Source organism: Sceloporus occidentalis, unplaced genomic scaffold, assembly GCF_023333645.1.
Source record: "Sceloporus occidentalis isolate IW3139 unplaced genomic scaffold, rSceOcc1.0.p SCAF_1, whole genome shotgun sequence".
Taxonomy (NCBI): domain Eukaryota; kingdom Metazoa; phylum Chordata; class Lepidosauria; order Squamata; family Phrynosomatidae; genus Sceloporus; species Sceloporus occidentalis.
Genome location: NW_028316981.1, coordinates 225,347,631 through 225,369,783, shown reverse-complemented (window position 1 = coordinate 225,369,783; position 22,153 = coordinate 225,347,631). Strand labels below are relative to the sequence as shown.

The 22,153-nt window shown below is 39.6% G+C and overlaps 1 protein-coding gene across 3 annotated transcripts in view; it reads left to right on the top strand.

Moving 5' to 3' along the window:
• Positions 1-22,153, top strand: part of ADAMTSL1 (ADAMTS like 1) — a 443,438-nt gene that overhangs the window by 348,761 nt on the left and 72,524 nt on the right. For all 3 annotated transcript variants that reach the window (XM_089489382.1, XM_089489388.1, XM_089489374.1), the window contains 3 exons: positions 12,567-12,777; positions 16,142-16,321; positions 19,290-19,443. In XM_089489382.1, the coding sequence (XP_089345508.1) occupies positions 12,567-12,777; positions 16,142-16,321; positions 19,290-19,443 (545 nt within the window). The remainder of the gene's footprint in view (positions 1-12,566; positions 12,778-16,141; positions 16,322-19,289; positions 19,444-22,153) is intronic.

The window sequence follows — 22,153 nt, the reverse complement described above, 5'->3', positions numbered from 1 at the left end:
TTAACCTATATTCCCGTATGTTCATACTTAAGTGATCTACCATGACTGTGACCATGTGGGGGGCAGAATCCTAGATGAAGTGTATACAGGTGCTTCCCCTCTTGAGTCTCAACAAAAAACCTCAAGCTTCCTAAGGAAGCTTCTGTTTGAAATCTGAGAGTGACAGACGGTTTTACAGTTACTAAGTTTAAAAATATCCTGTCTGTGTTGTAGAACGATATATATATTTAAATTTTGAGACCTTTGGGGAGAAAAATATTGGCCTAGTTCAGGAATGGTTGCCATAATTTGCCCCAAATCCCCAGGCACAGGGCAGCCCATAAATAAATTAATGTTTTAAAGGTTTTGGATAGATGTTGAGAGACCATCTTGGAAGCAATTGTTTGCCTACAGTTATGCTATGTAAGACACTTGCTTTCCATTTGTCAACTTGTAAGGAGCAGTAAATTGATCCGTATTCATTTTAGATACATTTCTGAGTATGAATTGGTCTTGCCCGTTGCATGCAGTAATCCTAAAGGGTCATGATAAATGAGTTGGCAAAAAAAGCCAGTAAGCTATCAGTCTGAGCCGAAAGCAATTGCAATAGATTTCAGTGGGTTTGTATCCAAGATCTATATTTACTTTTGTTTAGCAGAGTCTATGTGGATTAGAAGTGTTGTCCTGGGACTCGAGTTCCAGGTTCTAGTCTCTCATTTAACTAGTATTAATTCACGTTTTGTTTCCCCAAAAATAATAGTTTTTGGTTTTGCTTACAATACAAGTCAGACGATGGTGTTGGTGGTGCTTTTCCTTGGCTTTGCATTAGAGGACTGAGTTCTTTCAAGAAAAAAGTGATATTTGCTGGGAGACCACTGTTGCTTACCAAATCAGCAAGGATTTTGCATCCCCTTTGCATCTGGAAAGACCCTCACACTGCAGTGGTTCTGTGTTCTGGCAACAATTAATTGCTACTTGTGTTTTCAAATGTAGTAGCAGAACAAGGTTGGCTGACAATAGCACACTTCAGTCACTGTCTAAAGCAATTCCTTGAAGATTCATATTCACAAAATAATGTCTAGCATGTGTCTAAAACCTATGTGCATTTCAAAAAAAATATTGAAAGGTCTATTTTTAAATGATTTCTAAAATTTCATTCAGGCAATGAGGATCTTTAATCTTGATGGTGATACTTCCTGATATACCATCAGCCTTCTTTTAAGTAGTCCTGCATTCTTTTTGTGACTTTGAAAAAGCCCCCTCTCCCATGCTCTGTTTATGAAAGGTTTCTCTGCACCTCTTTTGATTCACATTGAGCTGTAAAATTCTGACTGATACCAATCAGAGCGTAAAACCAAATGCAGATAGTTGCTCTTGATGCCATACCTTTCTTACTAAGCCTTTGATCTGTTTGCATGAAGGTTTAATGATGCAGAATTGTTATTCAGTCATCTCTTTTCATGGGTCCAGAGTTGGGAGTCAGCAGCTGTGGGAAGAGTGAAAGAAAGAAAATCATCATACCTCACTCTGTTTTGTGGAATGGGTCTGATCTGTTGCCAAGCTGGTAATGTTGAAAATTCAAGTTTATAAAACCATAGTCCCTGAGCTTGTGAGATTAGCCCAGAATTGTAAGTATAAGGGAAAATAAATGTTTAAAGTGATTGGTATCATTGCAAGTTACAGTAAGAAACATGGCTTTCTGTATTCCCAGATCAAAGGAGGTGGGTAAATACATTATCACTTAACTTCCACAGCATTTTTATGTACTAGCACACTCATGGAAAAGCAAATCAGGCGCAGAAAAAGCATAGAGAAAATTGGCATAGTAACTGAAATCCAATCCCATTGGACTAGATGTCTATTAGTGCAATACGATTTCCCCCCAATATAGCATCTACACAGCAGAATTAATGCATAGTGTTTTGTGGGGTTTTCAGGCTATGTGGCCATGTTCTATAAGAGTTTCTTCCAGGCGTTTCACCAGCATCTTTAGAGAATGCTAACCTGGAAGAGAGTGGGTGTGTGTGTATATATACATATATAGACACACACACACACACACACACTATGTGATCCTGGGTGAAGAGGAGTGATTCCCATGCTAATCTGTGTATTGTTTTGTTGATGATGGCCTCCTCAGGGTAGGAGGATATGCAAAAGAGGGTTATTGTCTGCTAACTGGTGATCATTGTTTGCTGGGAAAGCTTCTGACCCTGAGTGGTTTCCCATTTGCATTTGATGAGTCCTGGTTTTGATGTCCTTCAGGACTGGTAGCCAAACTTTATTTACTTTGAGGGTTTCTTCTTTCCTGTTGAAGTTGTCCAAGTGTTTGTGGATTTCAATGCAGTTTAACTGTCCGGGTTCAATGTTATGAAATTCTTGAATTTGTAGATATTTAGTGATTTGTAGATATTTATGAGATATTTAGCCTTCTCTGTCAGAGGGCTCAGGTGCCGAATGGCTTATCCAGTACTTTTTTCAATTGTACCATTAAACTAAACTAATAGGACTTTCCTATATTCAAAGGAGATGGGTGTCACAATGCTACAGGAGGAATTCACTGCTGTACAAAGCTGAGGAGGAACATGTTTGTAAAGTGGTGTGGTGTTTTGACACCTGATAAACATGGCACAAGGCCCTTTTCTAGCCAGATGGATTGAGACATTTGAATCTTATTATACAACAATTTTTAGATTTGGAATGTAACAGGTATCCATGGCATGGAATTAATTTTTCTCCATGGTCACCTCTTATAGCAGCTTCAACATTTTAATCTCATTCTATAGGTAATACAGCTATTACTCTCAGGCACAAAATCTGTTGAAAACTAAGCCTAGCTATACAAGCAATACATGACACAGTTTTCCATTTCTATGCACATTATAGCTGGCATTTTTTTCTTTTCTTTTTTTAATTTTTTATTATTTTTTTGTAGAAGTTACTTTCCTGCAGTGACTGGTACATTTGCTTAAAATAACACTGGCGCAAGAAAGGATTTTAGTGTATATTACAGTTTCTAAACACTCACCCACCCATGCTCCAGTTGCCATTGATCTGGTTTGTACTTTGCCCCAATAGCTATTGAGAGGCCCTCCTTCCATCTTCCAGCTGCCATTGATCTGGTCTCTGAGGGAGAGAAGAGCATCTGATGGGCTTAATTCCCTCCTCACTGCCATTCACTTTTTCTTATGTATCCTTTTTTCTTTCAATTGTAAGCCTGAGAGCCAGCACGATGTAGTGTTTTGAGCATTAGATTACGGCTCTGGATAACAGGGCTCGAATCCCCATTTGGTCATAAAACCTACTGGATGATCCTGGGCAAGTCACACTCTCTTAGCGTCAGAGGATGGCAATGGTAAACCCCCATTGAAGGAATTTGCCAAGAAAGCCCCATGATAGATTCGCATTAGGGTTGCCATAAGTCAGAAACAATTTGAAGGCTCACAACAGTAACAACAATTGTAAGCCTAAGGGCTGACAACTGTCTAATTATCTGGGAGAGTTTTGGACTGAAGGGTGGGGATATAAATGCTATAGAAAGAAAGAAAGAAAGAAAGAAAGAAAGAAGAATAAGTCTTCTAATCCTTCCATGGTTCTTTAGAAGAAGGGATTTCAGTAAGTGTTATTTGTCACCTGTTGAAATTCCCTCTTCTACACAACCCTTAAAGGTACAGGAGCCCCATTTTGTGTTTCACATGGAAAGTCTAGTACACATAGATAACATGAACAAAAATATAGCTGCCGCAGTAAGAAGTCAACACAAGAGCGGCTTTCAGACTGTTACAAGTTTCTTCTTTTCCTTGTGTTCTACATAGTTGAGGGAGTTGACACGATATGATTATTTCACACTGATAATGTGTTTTACAAACATAACTGCTGGGCAGTGCATTACTGTGTCTGCAGATGTCTGAAATTAAACAGTAGGATGCTCAACTGACCACATTCCCTCAAAGCAGCAGAAATGTTTATTGTAGTAATAATAATAAATAAGCAATCTTGCTTGAATTTTATATGCTTTAACCGCATTGTAACTGGAACAATTTCATTGTTTTCCTTTCTATTACCAGACTTGGAGATATTTGAGTCGAAAACTCTTCCTTCAGAATAGTCAAGGAAGTTGGCAATTTACTATTAAGACCATCTTCTTTCTCCCACTCCCCATACGTTTCTCTGTTTTAAAAACTCTGTTTCAAACGTTTACTCAGACATTTCCATTCACAAAAGGTTTTGCAAAATGCAAGTCACTATATATTGGTATTTCTGAGTGTGCTGGGAGGGAAAATTATAGGGAGAGGTATAAAACATTTCCCAAATTTGCAAAAATAGCTCAGTTGATTTATAAATCAGCCAATAAAAGCAAGTTGGAACTCCATACCACCAACTATTATCAAAACATACTCATTAAAAAAACTTGTACATTCATTTTTCTGTGAAACATTTCATCCCCCAAATAATTTGCCATATGCAATACATAATGGACTATGGATTTTAAGGAGGAAAAAAATGTTGGATCGACTTAACTTTTCAAGAGGTTAACCCTTTATAGCACTATAAATATGAATAAAAAATGTTCAAATTCAGTTGCAGCCAAATTCAGTAATAGTTTACCTGTGTGAAAATTACTGACTCTGCAGCTAAATGCAGAGGAAATAGTAGTAATGGCAGAACTGAGAGAAGGTGCAAGAGAACTATTTTGAGCTATGGAAAGTGAATCTGCCATTTAAAGGGCAATGGTCACAAATTCCAATGGCGTATGTCCACTAATATACTTGAATACCCCTTAGATTCTGGCCATAAGAGCCACAATATCAGTGAGAATATGAGAAATTAAAGGCTGTTGCAAAACTCATGGGACATGTATATCAACACAACTTTATTTGATGGGAATATCCTGTTGTCACAATTTGTAGAGTGTGTAGGCTAAAGGTTCATGAGAGCAGAGGACTGCAGTCAGATGCAGGCCAAGCCATTTGACCATCAGCTAAGTTGCAAAGGATGTGAACACAGGATTATGGTATGTAGTGCAGTTTTAGACAAGCAGCCATCAGTCAGAGGTTGGCTTAGACTCTTTAGTAGTGTTACCCTTGGAACTTGAGTGCAGGATTTTAAGTAATGAGGTTCTTTCCTTAGTCACAGATTTAATGGAACAAATTGGAAAATCTGCTTTTAATATCTGTAGACCAGACATTTGATGCAATGTTGTTATTCTCTGATGGAATAGCTCCCATCTGTGGAACCAGGAGCAGGATTATTCCACCACTACAATCCCTTGCATAATGTGTATAATGTCATTGTCTACTCTTGAGAGCTAGGAAACAGTCCACAGCAGGATTTTGGGTAGTCCAATAAGCATCAAAGGGAAAGGGAGGTTGCATCCACATAGGGTTGCCATAATTCTCTACTATAAACCGGGACAAAATGTAGGACAACATTTAGACCAAAATGCAGGACAGTTGTAGGATAAAATATAGCCCAAATTGTAGGACATTTAATAAAAATGGAGGATCTTAAATGTCTTGCATTTTGGTCTAAATTTTGTCCCGGTTTATAGTAGAGAATTATGGCAACCCTACATCCACACAGCAGACATAATCAAGGCGCTGTGGAATTCTGGGAACTATAGTTTAGTGAAACATTTAGCCTTCTCTGTCAAAGAGCTCTGATGCCACAACAGAATAGAGTTCCCAAGAATCCATAGCATTGAGCCATGGCAATTAAAGTGGTGTCAACATGGATTATTTCTTCTAAAAATGACCCTGTAATCTGAATGTGGTTATTCACATTACCTTGAGAAGTGTCATAGATGATTGGCAAAGCACATGCTGAGTATGCAGAAGATCTCAAGTTCAATCCTTCTCCAACTAAATTAGAGGGCAAGTGAGAAACCTGTGCAAAATCTTGAACATCTTCCACCATCTTATAAAGACAATATTGAGCTAGATAGGCTCACTATAACACCACTTATACTGGTCTAGGCCTAATTTAAACCATCTGGCTGTAAATTCTACATGACCTAGCCCTTGTTCTCCAACAACAGTAGTTGCTGTTGTGTGCCGTAACCTTTAGATTTCACAGTGTAGGCGAGATTTAGCTTTGGATAAAATGTGTAATGTTTATTGCTATTGTCATTTCCTTCCCCTTTGTGTGCGTGTTCCTTTTTCGTTGGGCCTTGTTACTGTGAGACACTTAGACTATTGTATGTCCAGTCAAAAAGATATAACAGTTGTAACATAACTGCAATTGTTGTTCCCTTGTCTGGAAATATTAGTTTTGGTTAAGTCAGGGATGAGAATCAAACAGCCCTCTAGATTTTGATTGCAATTCCCAGCATTTCTCACCATTGGCTGTGCTACCTAATGTTCCTGGGACTTGCAACCCAACATCTGGAGAGCAACATGTTTTTATCCCAGACCACATACCTTATAACTGTCCCAGTTTGGCAGAGACAGTCCCAACTGTTCTCACTCTTTTTAACTGCTTTTAAAATGTCACAGTTTCTTACTCATTCTCCCACCTTTATCCTCTGCTTACTTCAATTGCTGCAAAGTATGTTCAAAATGTGATAGTAGTTTGCACTCAGTTAATTCAGCCATGGGGAGAGGAATGGAGGAAGTAGAATCTTGCCCTTCACTGTAGGTTCAGGAAAAGCAACCTGGTGCAACTTCTCCTGGTTTGTGTGTTTTTCCTTATTAATAATTTGTGCCATCTGGATCACATTCTGATGATGCTTAGCCATTCAGCCACAAATGGGAGGATATATTATGTTGGCATAATTCACTCTGACCATGGTTTTACATAGAGAAAGCAGCATGGAAATGAGTTAGATGCTGTTTCTAGAGGTGAGGGAACTAATGAAAAAAAGCACTTGAGACTATATTCAGTTATAGTGAAGGATTTTTATGAGATAATTCTCATTCTAATAGTGAAGCCTGCTCTTTAGTATTTTCCTTGACAGACAATGAGTGAATGAGTGAATACTTTTTTAAAAGCACAGCTTCTTTATCCACTTTATACAATGGCAATTTGTCAACTTAGATGATTTATTGTAGATTATTTGCCCAGCTCTTAGCAGGATATGACACCTGAGTTTCCACAATGGGTCATTTTTCTTTGGTCAGTTCTTCTGGAAATCATAATTTCTCTCATACTTCACAACATCCATCATGCCATATATCATTGTTTGCTTTTTATTCATGGGTAATTACTAAAGCTTCATGGGACACATTGGCTTCATTCTGGAATGTTTCACAAAGACTTTCTCTTCCATTCCTTTGCACAGACTGATCCCCTCTTCCCAACCTAAAAACCCAAAGACAAATCTGTTTATAAGCCTGTTTGACACAATTTAATTGAAAGACCATAAATCAATCACAATCCACTCCCAACACAAGCAGGAACCATCTGTGTGCTTCCCTATTTCGTTTCTCTCCCATCCGAACACATTACCCACACTTGAAAAAAGCAGGGAATGGGTCTGTGTTCATGCAGCAACATCAAAGCCTGTGAGGCTGACACACTGGGAATGTGTCAGTCCACATAGCGCCTATGTTCTTCAGGTTTTTTAATAACTTTCCACGATTCATAACAATGGATATTCAGGATACTTTTTTTCCTTACATTGTTATGCAAAATAACCACATGCAAGGGTGAGAAAAACATTTATTCCTTTCTGGGGAAAATGGGGAACATGTGGCCCTCTAGCTGTTACTGAGCTACACCTTCCATAATCCCTCACCATCTTCTGGGTCACTAGGGATGAAGGAAGATGTAACCAACAATATCCACATGAACATCCTCCTGCCTGATTCCCCTCTTTTTGGAAACTGAAAAAATAGAAGAAGTTAGATTGCTCCCCAAACAAAATCCTGATGTCTTGTTCTCTGCTTCTTCTTATAACAACTGGGAAAATTTGATGTGTGCTCATGCACATAGTTGCCATGCATCCAGTGATTTAGATGTGGCCATAGTGTGAGAAACTCACTATAACACCAATTTGTCTATAAATTTCACTAGACCTTAGGGGACAGAATGGAGTTTCCATTTAGGCTTGCAAAATGCGGGATTTTCTATCATGTCTAGTTTTACCTCATGTTTCAAGCACTGCGGTAATGTAGGTTTTCAATACATGAACACTGCAGGTTTGCATATGCACAGCTCAGATCCAAGTTACCTGAAAGACCTTTTTTCCTTACAAACTAGCTCATGTTTTGAGATCTGCTGAGGAGGCCCTTCCCTCTGTTCCACTACCCTCACAGGTACAGATGGTGGGAACCCAAGAGAGGGATTTCTCGATGGCTGCCCCCAGGGCCTGTAACTCCATTCCCAGAGAAATTAGACTGGCACCCTCCCTACTTTATTTTCACAGGCAGCTAAAGGATTTTCTGTTTTGCCCAGACCTGCACAACTTGGTAGGAGGTAAGGGTCAAAATTAAAATAGGCTAAACTTCTTCAGGCCGCAGATAGGTTTTAATTAAATATTAATTAATAAATAATGTTAATTATGTCATATTCCTCCTCTGCCTGGCCCTCTCCTCAAGAGAAAGCCAAGCAAAACAAACAAACAGCTTCATTTATATACCACTCCATACTGAACTAGCAATGTCTAAGCGGTTTACAACTGTAAACTAATTGCCCCCAACAATCTGGGTACTCATTTTAGCGACCTCGAAAGGATGCAAGCTTGAGTCAAGCTTGAGCCTTTTGCTGGTATTGAACTCGCAACCTGATCTTTTTGAGTGAGTGGCTGCAGTACAGGCATTTAACCACTGCGCAGAGGAGCTTTGCCTGCCCTTCTCTTCCTCCGCCTTGCCTTGCTCCTCCACTGCCCAGCCTTCTCAGGAGAAAGCCAGGCAAAGGAGGAGCCTTGCAGGGTAAGCATTTGTCTTCCTCCACCATTGGTCCTTCTCCTTAGGAGAAAGCCAAGTAGCAGAGGAGCTTTGCAGAGCGAGTGCTCCCTCTCCTCCTCTTCTGCCACCACCTGTCCTTCTCCTCAGGACAAAGCAAGGCGGTGGAATAGCCTTGCAGGGCATCCTTGTCCTCCTCTGCATGGTCCTCTCCTCAGGAGGAGGCAGAGTGGCAGAGGAGGCTTGAAGTCATTCCACATCCTCATGGGCCACCCAAAATCCTTTGATAGGCCACATGTGGCCCCCAGGCCATATGTTGTGCAGGCCTGGTTTTGACAGACATTTCATCATTGATTGTATGAGGCCTCTGCCATCTAAACAATGTGCTACATTTTTCTATTTATTGTGCTAATGTGTTTGTGTGTTTAACAGTTTATGTTTTAGCTGGTTTTAATTTTTGTTGTTGTTCATTTAATCTCTTTAACTTTTGCATTTTGTGTTATTTTAATATAACTGTAAGCCTCCTTGAGTCTCACACTGGGGAAAAGTAGGATATAAATTAATATGATTCATAATAGTGATGATTATTATGATGATGTACGCAGAGGGAGAAGGGGAGAGAGAGAGTGGGAGAGAGGGAGATATGCACAATCCCCCCCCCCCCCCTGCTTCTTTTTATAGCAAAAAGTTGAATGCCTGTTTTTCAGCTGCAGAAGGCCTGTTGCATGAATGAAGAGCTTTCTGCTCCTGGCTTTTGCATGAAACCTTTCTGGATATCTATCTGTGCTTAAAAGACATCATTAAATTCCAACAGTTACGTGGCAGAGCTGGGGATGTAGTTACTGCTTTCTGCAGTTACCCCTGGGGGTAAATGAGTGGGACAAAAGCCAGCAGCTTCTAAAGATTTGATTCATGTGCATCCAAAGTTCCACAGGAAACAGTGGCAAGGAACTGCATCAGTTCTAAGGCTGCTGCTGGGCTGCCTGATACTTCTTTGAGTAATAAAGAAACCACTTCAGACCACAATCCAAGAATTGTTCTTTAGGGGTGTCAGTTGACAATAATTAACAGAGGAGAGAGCCAAGAATTTGAAGCAAGCCTTTTGACTATAAAAAAGGGACTAACGTTTCTTACCCTTTTGCAAAATACTTTAACCATTACATTCTGGTAAAGAGGGACTCAGAGTGCATCTACACTGTAGAATTAATGAAATTCGACACCACTTTAAGGGCTATTGTGCTGTGATTTGTTGTTTTACATGGTCTTTGGCCTTTTCTGCCAAAGCATGCTGGTGCCTCAGAAAACTACAAATCCCACGATTCTGTATGATGGAGCCATGGCAGTTAAAGTGGTGTCAAACTGCATTATTTCTATGGTGCAGATGCATCCTTGTTCCTTCTGACCCACCTGCCTTTTCATCCTCCTTTAATCATTTAATATCAGATAATTCCTGGCTTAAAGATAGTTTAATAAATACTGCATTCGTTGGGCCAGGCTCAGACCTATTCAGAAGACTGGAATGTCAAAGGCAAAACATTTGTTTGAGTCTTTCCTATTACTCAGTAGCACTGACCTGTTTTCACTTTCAAAATTTATATTCATATGCATACTTATAAAGATCAAATTTTCAAAATGTGAGAAGGATTTCCCTACACACACACACACACCTGAGAACTAGCATAAAAACAACCTTTCTAATTCTTTTTAAATGAGGTTTCCTCTCTCCTATGGCATGCTAAGCTGTGCAATGCCAATACAAATGCTGGACAAGACAATCTATTCCATGAAGAAACAGCTGCTGGAGGTAACTGGAAAACCTCCCACTCTGGAAGGATAACCCTTGGCACCAAATAGAATAGAGAAAGAACTGGCCCCCTTTTAAAAATGCAGAAAATACTTCATATACCTAAGGTGTGCCAAACTCAAAAGGGTAGATGGTATGTCACTATTAATTTTTACTGACAGCTTCATGAGAAATGTCATTAAAGGTTCATTCATCAAAATTAGCTTAAACAGGTGCCAGATGCCCGTGTTGACTTACAGAAATGAAGAGCAAAATACCCTATCAAAACATAAACTGTCTCTTGGCTTTACTAGAACAGTAGAGGAGAGATCCCATGAAAGAGCTGGAAAGGATTCACAGGACTGCATTTCTGGCTGTTCTGACTTGTGACTTGTCTCTGGTCTTGCTGCTTAAGATTGAACCTCGTGGCTCTTTCTAAGCCTTAGCAAAGTCATGTGTAACCTGTGTGTAATGAACATTTTTTTTATATTGTATACCTTGTTTGTCACTGTTCTTTTGCCATTAGCAACACAGTACAAACTTAGCCAACCATATATAGTCGACCTCATGTATAAGTCGAGGGTAGGTTGGGTGCCAAAATTGTGGATTTTGATATGATCCGTAGATAAGTCAAGGTTAAAACTTAGGGGCATGTAACAAAGGATGTAAAAGACGAAGCTAAGGAAAAGATGCCAGGGAACTTACAAAATGCTGGCATGCATAACTGGTTGTACTTTTCCAATCCAGGCATTCAAAAAAGTCAGAAGTGGCAGAGAGAACAGAGAGAACCAGTGCTTCTTTTAGGTGCTCCTGGGATGGACTAAGTCACTAAGCTCTTCCCTTTTGCCATTCTACTGAGAGAAAGGGGGTGGTTCCTTTTTTGACCTGTAGATAAGTCGATCCAATTTTGGGAGGGTTTTTTTTTTTACTAAAATTTCTGGACTTATACATGAGTATATACAATAGTTAGAATTAATTTCAAATGTAGCATAGAATTCCTTTCAGGGACCCTTTCGCACTACCCAGTCATAGCACTGTGATCCCACTTTAATATTGCACTGGCTGCATCCTCTGGAATCCTGTAGTTTGGTGAGGCGTGAACAGAACTTTCTGGTTGAGAATTCAACATAACCCTCCCTAAACTATAAGTGCAGGATTCTATAGGATGGAACCATGGCAGTTCAGGTGGCGCACTACAATTATGTAGTGTGAAAGAGTCCTGGGTTGTTCACTCAGACACCAACACTTGGGCTCCTGTCCTTCACTTTGCTCTACAAATCCAAACCTTCTTGGATTTAGTAACTGAGATCTACTGTGACCTCAATATTAGACCAGCAGATGTAATCGTATGTTGGACTTGCACTGGTAATACATGACTTCTGCTTCTTATAAATCATTCGATAAAGTACTTGAAGTGATGTTGAATAATTTTGAAGTTTCACTGGCTTTTTCATCAGGCAAAGATGTTAAAAATCATACAGGAGAAGAAAAGTGATGAGGTTAGAGTCATAAGCCTACATTTTGTCTCAAATGTTACTACTGTTGTCAGTTAAAAGATCTAGAGGGATATGAATGCAGGCAGAGATGTAGATATAAAAAGATGTAAATTTTGTTGTTGGAGTTTGCACTTAATAACAGAGATCAAAATCAGAGGGCTTGGCTAGTGCTATTACATATTTTTTTAAAAAAATCTTTTCCTAGATGGTTTTGTGTATTTTATATAAATGAAATTAGTCCAAACTAGGTTAGTTGAACTTGGCTCCCAATGAAATCAATGAAACATTGACCTATTCAGATGTCATCCCCAGTGCATTCAGTGAGCCTTTTATATGCAGGTACATATATATAAATGGTAGTTTTAGTCTAGAGCCAATCCATTGTTTTTCATGAATGAATCGACATAACAATTGGGCTCAATGTGGTTTGCATTCAGAATGTCCTCTCCTTGGTTTTCCCTTCAGGTGGGAGGTGGGGAAATGGAGCTCTTGCAGCCTCACTTGTGGCGTAGGACTACAGACCCGCGATGTCTTCTGTTCTCATCTCCTCTCAAGAGAAACAAACGAGACAGTGATTTTGGAGGATGAACTGTGTCACAAACCCAAGCCCATCATGGTACAAGCCTGCAATCGTTTTGACTGTCCCCCATCCTGGTACCTTTCAGAATGGCAACAGGTAAATAATGCTTTTGTTATGATTCAGCAAGGGGAGGAGAAATTTACCCATGTTGTACAGTGAACTGGAAATATAAAGAGGTCACACAAATCCTGGACTCCATTTCAGACCACACATTCATGCTCTGATTTCTGCCTGTTGCCCATATACACATCCTCCATTGCCTACACGCACACCCTCCTTCGCTAATTGCCAGCATGCACACCCCACTGACATGGGATAAACCTCACCAAGAAAGTTCATCATATTTCTGCGTCTACTGGTATTTTTCTTACATAAATAAATAGAATATTTTAGCTTACAAATGTTAACAATCTTCTTCTGTCCTGAATTAGATTTGTTCTAAAGCTTTAATGTTCTTGGCAGAAATACTCCTGATAACCATCACCATGTTTAACGTTTTGAGTGATTAAAACAACATCCTTATAAATTCAAGTCTTTATTTATTTTTAAAATTCTCCCTCCTTGGGATAAAGCTATTGGGATGTTTACCTTGTTTTGCAGCATTTTCATCCCTTCTTCCCCTTGCCTTCCACCCAAAGGGAAGTAGGTATCAGAATTCATTTTTATAAGCCCCCCCCCCCCATAAACATCTCTTTTGCAGTAAGTGGCTGAAAAGTGCTGAATTAATAAATCTTTTGATATCTTTGTTTTATTATCGAAGGGAAATTTTTATAGGACAAAATGTGGCTCTCTATTCAGGGCATGTGTTAAAGAACATTTATTCAAATACCTCTTTCATCCCTGATAGAAAATACTGTTTCTACCAATATTTTGTGTAAAATTGAAAATAACAAATCATTATCCTTTAGGAGGATTATTTAAGGTTTTAGGGAGAGTGGTTTGTGCTCTCCTATGGTTTTCAGTCCTTTGACACATCACATTAACCATTTAAATGTTGCATATGGAGAATGGGCCATTTAAGAATGAGCAAGAGCATGTGACTCCTTGGTTCAGTCTGTTGTCTCTACTATTTTGACAGCAGCTATGGAGAATGTTAACCATTTCCCATATGTTTAACCAACTTGGAAATATGGTGAAACCCTTCTGTTGGATTTAAGTGTTCTAACAGGGGAGTGTTTTAAGTTTGTTTTTGAAGAAGAATTAACAAAATTTTCAAAAAATAATTTAATGTAGGAGGGAAATTGGTAGATTTTTTTTCCAATTTACTTGCCTACTCCAAGATCAGAACCATTATGCTCCATCTACACTGAATTAATGCAGATTGACACTGCTGTAACTGCCATGGCTTAAAGTTGTAGAATTCTGGGATTTGTAGTTCTGTAAGATATTTAGCCTTCTCTGTCAGATAGCTCTGGTGCCACAACAAACTACAAATCCCAGGATTCCATAGAATGGAGCCATGACAGTTAAAGTAGTGCCAAACTGCAGTGTGGCACTAGCCCAAATTGGACCCATGATGCGATGGTTTTAATTAAAGGGGAAACAAATAGACATTTAGCAAGATATTCTACATATTCAAAGAATGTCTATATGAGGCAGTATCATAGTGACAGGCTACGTTCTGGTGCACTTGGATACATATATGCTAGTTCAAGTAATAAAACACCTCTGCCTGTACAATTGTATTTCAAAACGCATCTGCATCTAGTGTAGAACCTGTTGTTTCCTGCCATGGCAAACAACATTTTGAAGGATCTGAAAGGTGGAGGGATAAATTTGTGGAGAAATGTAATCACAGGCCTCTTATGTCATATGTAGTTTTGCCCTAAGTGGCTTACATTAGGAGTACTGGCTGTGAGACTTGTTTACATTTTACTATATCTTATATTTCTTCCTCACCACTTACATGTCATCCAATTGTCCCAATTAGGCAAGGACAGTCCAAGTTAATCCTCTGTTGTCCCACTTTTCAATGGTTTTTTAAATGTCCCAGTTTCTGTCTCATCCTCCCGCTTGTCCCCTTTGTCCTCAAGTTACTTGAGTTGCTGCAAACTGAGTTCAAAGTGCAAAAATGGTTTGCACTCAATTAACTCAGGAGGAGCAAAAAGAGTGGAGAAGGAATCTCGCCCTCCCCAGGCAAACATAAACTGCTGCATCCTCTGTTACTGTGTGCGTTTTTCCTCATTAATAACGTTTGCACTCTTGACCATACTTTGATGCTGCTTGTCCACATATGTCCTGGTTTTCATTTGTGAAATATTGGAGGATGTGCACTTGGTGATTTGCAGCTGAATGGTGGCTACACTGCTTTGTTTTGTTTTTTAAATTAAAGTAGAAAAAAATAATCCAAAACCAAGATTTTCTGTACTGAAAGTAATAGTAAAATTGTATCTATGGTAGTCACACATGCCATTCTCCATGCGGTGCTACAGTGGCCAAATGATGAAGAAAAGGTGTTGAATAAACAGATGCAAATATAATCAGCATCAAGTCCCTTTCACATGGGTCTGAAGCATCATGTGTATAAAAAGTAGCACTGGAGGCAGGCCTGAGCTGGCCAGAGTGCATCAAGTGAATTCTTTCTTGGTCTGCATGGGTGTGTAGGAGGAGATTTATATTAAGGAGGGAGGGGGTAATAGTTCTTTAGAAATTAATCTTCTATATTTAGATTGACTCCTATAACCCTTCCTCTTTTTTGGACACAGAGCACACAGCAGTCACTAGGAGTCATAAATATAAAGAGCTGTGCAGTTCCTTAATGGTTTATTATATTAACCTTACAAACCAATTATTTAGCTCAGCTGCAGATTGGTGCCCTGGAATGCAGCTTTCCCATGAATTTTTTATATCTATATGTATATAGTTTTTGTTGTTAACTGCCATCAAGTTGACCTCGACTCATGGCGACCCTGTGGATGAGACCTTTTCAAGACTCACTGTCCTCCACTGCTGTGTCCAGGTCCTTGGCCTCTCTGGTTGAGTCCAACCATCTGGCATGTGATTTTCCTCTTTTTGTACTGCCCTCTACCTTTCCTAGCATCATTGCCTTTCCTAGTGATTCATGCCTTTTCACAATGTGGCCAAAGTATGACAGCCTCAGTTAAGTGAGCTGTCCACAACATCCTCAGCACTCTTCTCTAGCACCACATCTCAAATGAGTTGATTTTCTTTCTATTGGCTTTCTTCACAATCCAACTCTCATATCAATACATGGTGATGGGGAAAACAATGGGTTGGTCAATTCTCGCTGTAAAGTTCAGAGTTACATCTTTACACTTTAGGATCTTATCCATTTCTTTCATAGCTGCCCTTTCCAACCCTAGCCTTCTAATTTCTTCATGTTTTAAGCCACCTCGATCCAATTGGAGAGGTGGGATATACATAAATTTTATTATTATTATTATTAATGCCAGGATATCCCTAAGCTCCTATTCCTCCTCCTGCTGTTGTTGTTCTCCAGTGTTCACAGAGCTGCGGCGGTGGCACTGAAAAACGGGAAGTACTCTGCAAGCAGCGCATGGCTGATGGAAGTTTCCTGGAGCTCCCAGATACATTTTGTTCCACTTTGAGGCCAGTCTCCCAGCAAGCCTGCAAAAATGAGGACTGCCCTCCCGAGTGGCTTCTTTCAGACTGGACACAGGTATGGAGAAGCAGTAAAGATTATGCCTGGAATGTCTCTAGTACAGGAGTAGGCCAGTTGGAGCCATCCAGATGTTATAAGTCTATGCTTCCTATCAACCCTAGTCAGCATAGTTACTGGTGAAGGAGGATGGGGGCTGCAACCTAACATCTGGAGATCGGTAAATTCCCACCACTGCTTTATTAGGAGTTGTCCTGGTTATCAAGTTTTTTGTCAAGTTCTGTTCCAATACTAGTCTATATTGGTTTATTAATGTCATTTTTGTCTTCGAAATTGGTATTTGTGGCTGAAGTCTTGAAAAACATATATTGCATTGAATCCATGAAAAGTGGTATGAACAAAAGTCACCTGTCTCATTAAAGTTGAGCCCTTTATCTGGACTTCCAAAATCCAAAATAGTCCAAAATCCAAAACGCTTTTTCATGGGTGGCTGAAATAGAGACACCTTTGCTTTCTAATGGTTCAATGTACACAACTTTGTTTCATACACAAAATTATTAAAAAATATTCAAGATATGTATATAAAGTGTATGCAAAGCATAAATGAATGTTTTGTTTCCTCTCTCTCCTTATAAATATGCAAATATTTCAAAATCTAAAAAAACTCCAAAATCCAAAACACTTCTGGTTCCAAGCATTTCAGATGTGGGAAGCTCAGCCTGTTGTAACTATTGGAATGATTGGGTTACTTCATTCTGATTCTGATTCTAGTTATAATTCTCAGAGCTTGGAAAATTACTTTGAGAAGACTGCAACTCCCAAACTCTCCCAGTCATCATCTCCTGCTTTAATTCTTGGGTGGACACTAGTTGAAAGAATGGTGTATCTGAAGATCTAAAATGTTGTTCAGCCATACAATCCTTAACCAAGTAGTTGTTTCCCTTCCCTGCCTTACCAATTCTCATTGCCATCTCCTCCCTGCTGTTTCTTCACTCAAGAAGGGAGTGATTAACATGTCTAATAAAAGAAACTCCAGCCATGCCAGAATGGGTGTGAATAAGCATTGTGGAGGAAGCTTAACTAATGGGTAATGATCTTTCCTGACAATCTGGGTAAATAAATAGATTTGTCTGATGTAATCTGCTGCTAGGACATGCTCCTGTTCTGAGACTAAAGAAGGCATTCTTTCCCTTCCTTGGCCAGTGTATCCTCTCCTTACATTACATACATTAAAATCTTTGCAACTCACATTTCTACACATTGTCACAGTATTTTATTTATTTAAAATGCTCTGGGGGGTTTTCCATATCCGAGTTTCTTTTTCTTGCAGTTTCTTTTCTTGCACTATGTCCATAACCATCTTTCTATGAATATGAAGTCTAACATTTAATATTTCTTCAAAGACACAGTTGTGTTAGTCTGGAAGATCAGTATGCAAAGGGATCTTGTAGCACCTTTGAGACTAACTGGTAGCATGAGATTTCATAGTTTTGAGACTAGTATGCAGCTGAGGAAGTAGGCGCAAGACTATGAAAGCTCATGCTACCAACTTCTTTCTTTCAGTTAGTCTCAAAGGTCCTACAAGATCCTGTTAATATTTATTATATGAAATATAGTATAGCCAATGCTGGAATATCAGTGGTTCAGTTGGTGCAATTGTTCCTGGCCACTGACTACTTAGGGGCCCTTTTCTGAAGGAAAATGGCACAATTTGCTTCCTCTTTTTTTCCTACTCACTTCCTGAATATCTTGATGCTTCTTGTCATCAGAACATTCAGGAAATAAATATTTTTGTGTGTTACTTGACATTAATCTCATGAAAAATTGTCTCACTGAAGTCAAAGGGTTTCCCATGGATTCAGACAGACTGTGTTCTGTCCAGTCCTCAAATAGCTCACACAGGTACACAAAAGGGACCCTATTTTGAAATTATTCCAAGGCACTTACTACCTTCATCTGAGTTTCTGCACATAGCTAAGACAGAAAAACCACTGCAAAAATGGACTACCAGGCTGGATGCCTCTACCTTGCACCAGCTCTGCAAAAGCTGTTCCTCGTCCCTTGTCAATAGCCATGTGCATAGGGCCAAAGAGAAGTAAGACCGCATGTTTGACCTAGCCAATACAGTGGAAGGATAAAGATGAGCCTTCCTATCTTTCATGAGATAAATGGCTCTTGCTTATTTGCAGCTGTCTTGTCACATGCAACACTTTATTGTTGCTTGCTAAGGCTCAGTCTGGATTAGAGATGAAAAGTATATTTTTAAAAATGTTGAAAAACATGTTTTTGAATGTTAAGAAACCCTGACAAGAGGAATCCCATGACAGAGTAGGTATACAGTATCTCTCTTCCAGGTTAGCATTCTCTGAAGATGCCAGCCACAGATGCTGGCGAAACGTCAGGAATAAACCCTTGTAGAACATGGCCACATAGCCCAGAAAACACACAAAAAACTATGGATGCTGGCCATGAAAGCCTTCGACTTCACATTAGAAATACTATTTCCTGCACAGACAAGGCTCTTTTCTGTGCAGAAAATACTGCAGTCAGGGACTTATTTTGTGCAAAATTTGTATGTGGATGATCTGGAGAGAAAAGAGCATTTTCTGTAAAAGAAACAGCATTTTCCAAGCAGAAAATATTAGTTTGATGCAGGGATATTATTTTCTGTGCAGAAAATGATGTTTGTTTTGCAGAAAATGCTTTTTCCTGGAAAAACAACCACATGCAAATTTTGTGCAGAATAAGTGCCAATTTGTGAATAGGCTTTGTAAACTTCATGGTTTTTGAAAGCTGTCTCACAGTGCAAAGAAAATTGCTACAATTACCTGTTGCTTTTCCCTAGAAGAAACTCAGTGAAGAAATATATCTCAAGTTTGGATTGGGATCCTTGCACTACAATACACTTGGATGGAGTTTTTGAAACAAATAGACTTCATTGTCTCTGATAATGTAGTGTATGCTGCTGGATTCAAACCTCTCTTTTACATGTTGTTTCCTGTCTAATCAGCTGTTATTATGTTCCCAGTGTTCTGTGACTTGTGGTGAGGGAACCCAGACACGAAATGCTATTTGCAGGAAAGTGCTAAAGACCGGACTTTCTGCCATCATCAACTCATCACTATGCCCACCTTTGCTGTTCTCATCTTTGGTCAGACCATGTGCACTAGGGACCTGTACAAGTGAGTATGAGGAAAGAATGGGGATGTGAGTATTTGGGACTGAAGACAGGTTCACCTTAGTGAGCAATGCCAAATGTAGCATTCCCAGTACTTCAACAAACACAGTGAAAACTGTGAATCATTTGTATTCTACATTTCCTATTTATTAAATTTGGCAAACTGAGGAAAGGTTGATTTGAATTATTGCCACAGTGCTCTGCCAATATATCTTGGAAAGCAAGCATTCAGACAAATAGGAGAAGCACAAATTCACCTGCAACCTAAAGAGAGTTCCTACCCCCTCCCAATCACCGCTGTCCAGAAGTGTAGGCAATCTTTTCAGACACCCCTCCCACAATGTTTGGTTCAGAGGAAGCACACACACACACACCAGCTGCTCCATACATCTTGCTACAAGGAAGGCTTCAGGTTGAGAAAGAAAGAAAATGGGGTGGCTTTTCCGAAGAAATTTGCCTATACCCATGCTATGATATTTACTTAAAGAAAGCAGCAGAGGCTCATCCCAATGCCAGTCTTGGTTAATCACCTCTCTCCCTTTACTGTCCAAGAAAAGGGGTTCACCCTACATTGAAATCATGATGGGGGGAAAGGGTCTTAATAGGTAGTCTCGTTTTTAAAAATACATATACATGCACTCATGCATGCCTCCCTCCCTCCCACACACACCATGGCCTTATTGCAACATACCCTCAGCTTAGTGTAAATGTCCACTTGCAGAGATACATTATTCCAGCCCTACACAACTCCCATGCAGAATAGCAACATTGTACAACTCATGTCAATGACTGGGTCAAATCCACATGTGCAGATTTGTTATTGAGCAATATTGCTTTTGCCACTACAAGCAGAACATGCCCATTGTGCCCTTACAAATAATTTACCCAGCATGTAGTATGTATATCACTAAAAAAAGATGCTAGCCAATATTCATCATCGTAATGTAATTTGAGAACACTGGCCCATATCCTACTTCATCTACTTAGTTACACAGGTGTGACCAAGTAGCCAAACCTCCCCAAACCCTCCTCACCATGAAGCAACTGCACCAAGAGATGGAAGTCTGTTCAGCTGGCAATTTGGGCACATGAGGAGGATGTTTCACCGGCTCCCACCAGCAAGTGAAGCTGCGACAAGGAATTGCAACTGAGGTCTTGCTTCTGATTGTTGCAGCCTCACTCACTGGTAGGAGGGGGCTGGAAAAACCATTCTCTTGTACCCAGATTTTCAGTTGAATGGACCTCCATCTCTCAGTGTGGTTGCTGCCTGGTAAAGTAGGAGGGCATTTATAATTGTGGCAATAACGCCATCATCATGATTATGTAGGGTTAATAAATATGGAGCAGTGATGAATCCATAATTCTAGGTTATACATCCATAACTGCAATACAAAAGGCCAGTCAGTGTGGGTAAATTCTTATTTTTCTCTACATAAATGCACAGATAGAACAAATTGAAAAGAATTGTTTGTATTTATTTGTGATTGTTTGTATGGTATTTGCAAGAGCAGTGATATATCCCAAAACAAGCCGTTCATAATTGATGCTGTTCATGTAAGCCAGGATTTGACTTCTGGGTATAAAACACAGCATTATTTAAAAATCCAAGACACAGCCCTCATATTCCTTTCAGTTGTTTGGCACAGAGATCTGAACTGCAAGGACCCACATAACTAATGAAGTCCAATATTATCCACCATGGGGTTTTCAACTCCTTCTAAGTAGATTTGTTCTGCTTCATATTACTCCCTTGAGGTTGTACCACATTTGTTCCTTCTTGCTGCTTTCAGCTATGAGGCCTCACAAGGCTGAAATGATAAACATTTAACAAGAGGAGTTCCCTTTCTCTTTTGTTCATTCCTTATGTTCCTGTGACTGACTCCTTCATTTAAAGACTTTTTAACAACAGGAACTGTATTTCCCCCATCGGTATGAGTCCTGGCTTCTGCATTTAAACTAGAGCAGGATCAAATTTGTTTGGCTAAATTACTGCCTGTGATTCCTGATTTGGGGGAAGGGGGTACACTGGTCTCAACAGCTGCTGCTATAAATCATAAAATTACAGTGTACCAAAATGAAGTTGATCCGTATAGCGCTTATTTATTTATTATATGCTGCCTTTCTCCCAGAGTGGGACCCGAGGTGGCTCACAAAAGGAAATCAATTAAATTATACAAATGCAGTGTGACAAAGAATTAAAATAGTCACAATTGAAACAATATAAAATTATTTTTAAAACATACAAAAATGTAGGTTGAGTCTACATTTTATACTTGATCCCCTCCAAATGATATCACATTTTCTCTCCTTTCCCTCTTAGTGAGTAGATGCATGGGGCCCACGATTGCCAGGAATTAGAGGTCACCATAATTGGGCATCTACTGAAGGCCTAAGAGAGCCTATTGCTGATCCTGAAAATGGTGGCTATCATCCTGCTCTCCTCTTTCATAGATCTTCTCTCATCTTCATGTTCACTCTGGCCTTTATGCTCATTGTGGATGTAGAGCTACCAGTTGGCTGAGCAGTATGGTGGTTGGAAAAGTAGACATAAAGTTAGGTTCCTCAAGATGCAATACCTGAGAAGGGCTTTAATGGGAGGAGAAGTGGCATCCAAGGTATCAGCAATGCCAATAGGGTACCAGGCAAGAGCAAATCAGTGAAACCAGCAGGTTACTGGTTTGACAAAAGCCCTGTCTCTTGCCACACTGCAGAAT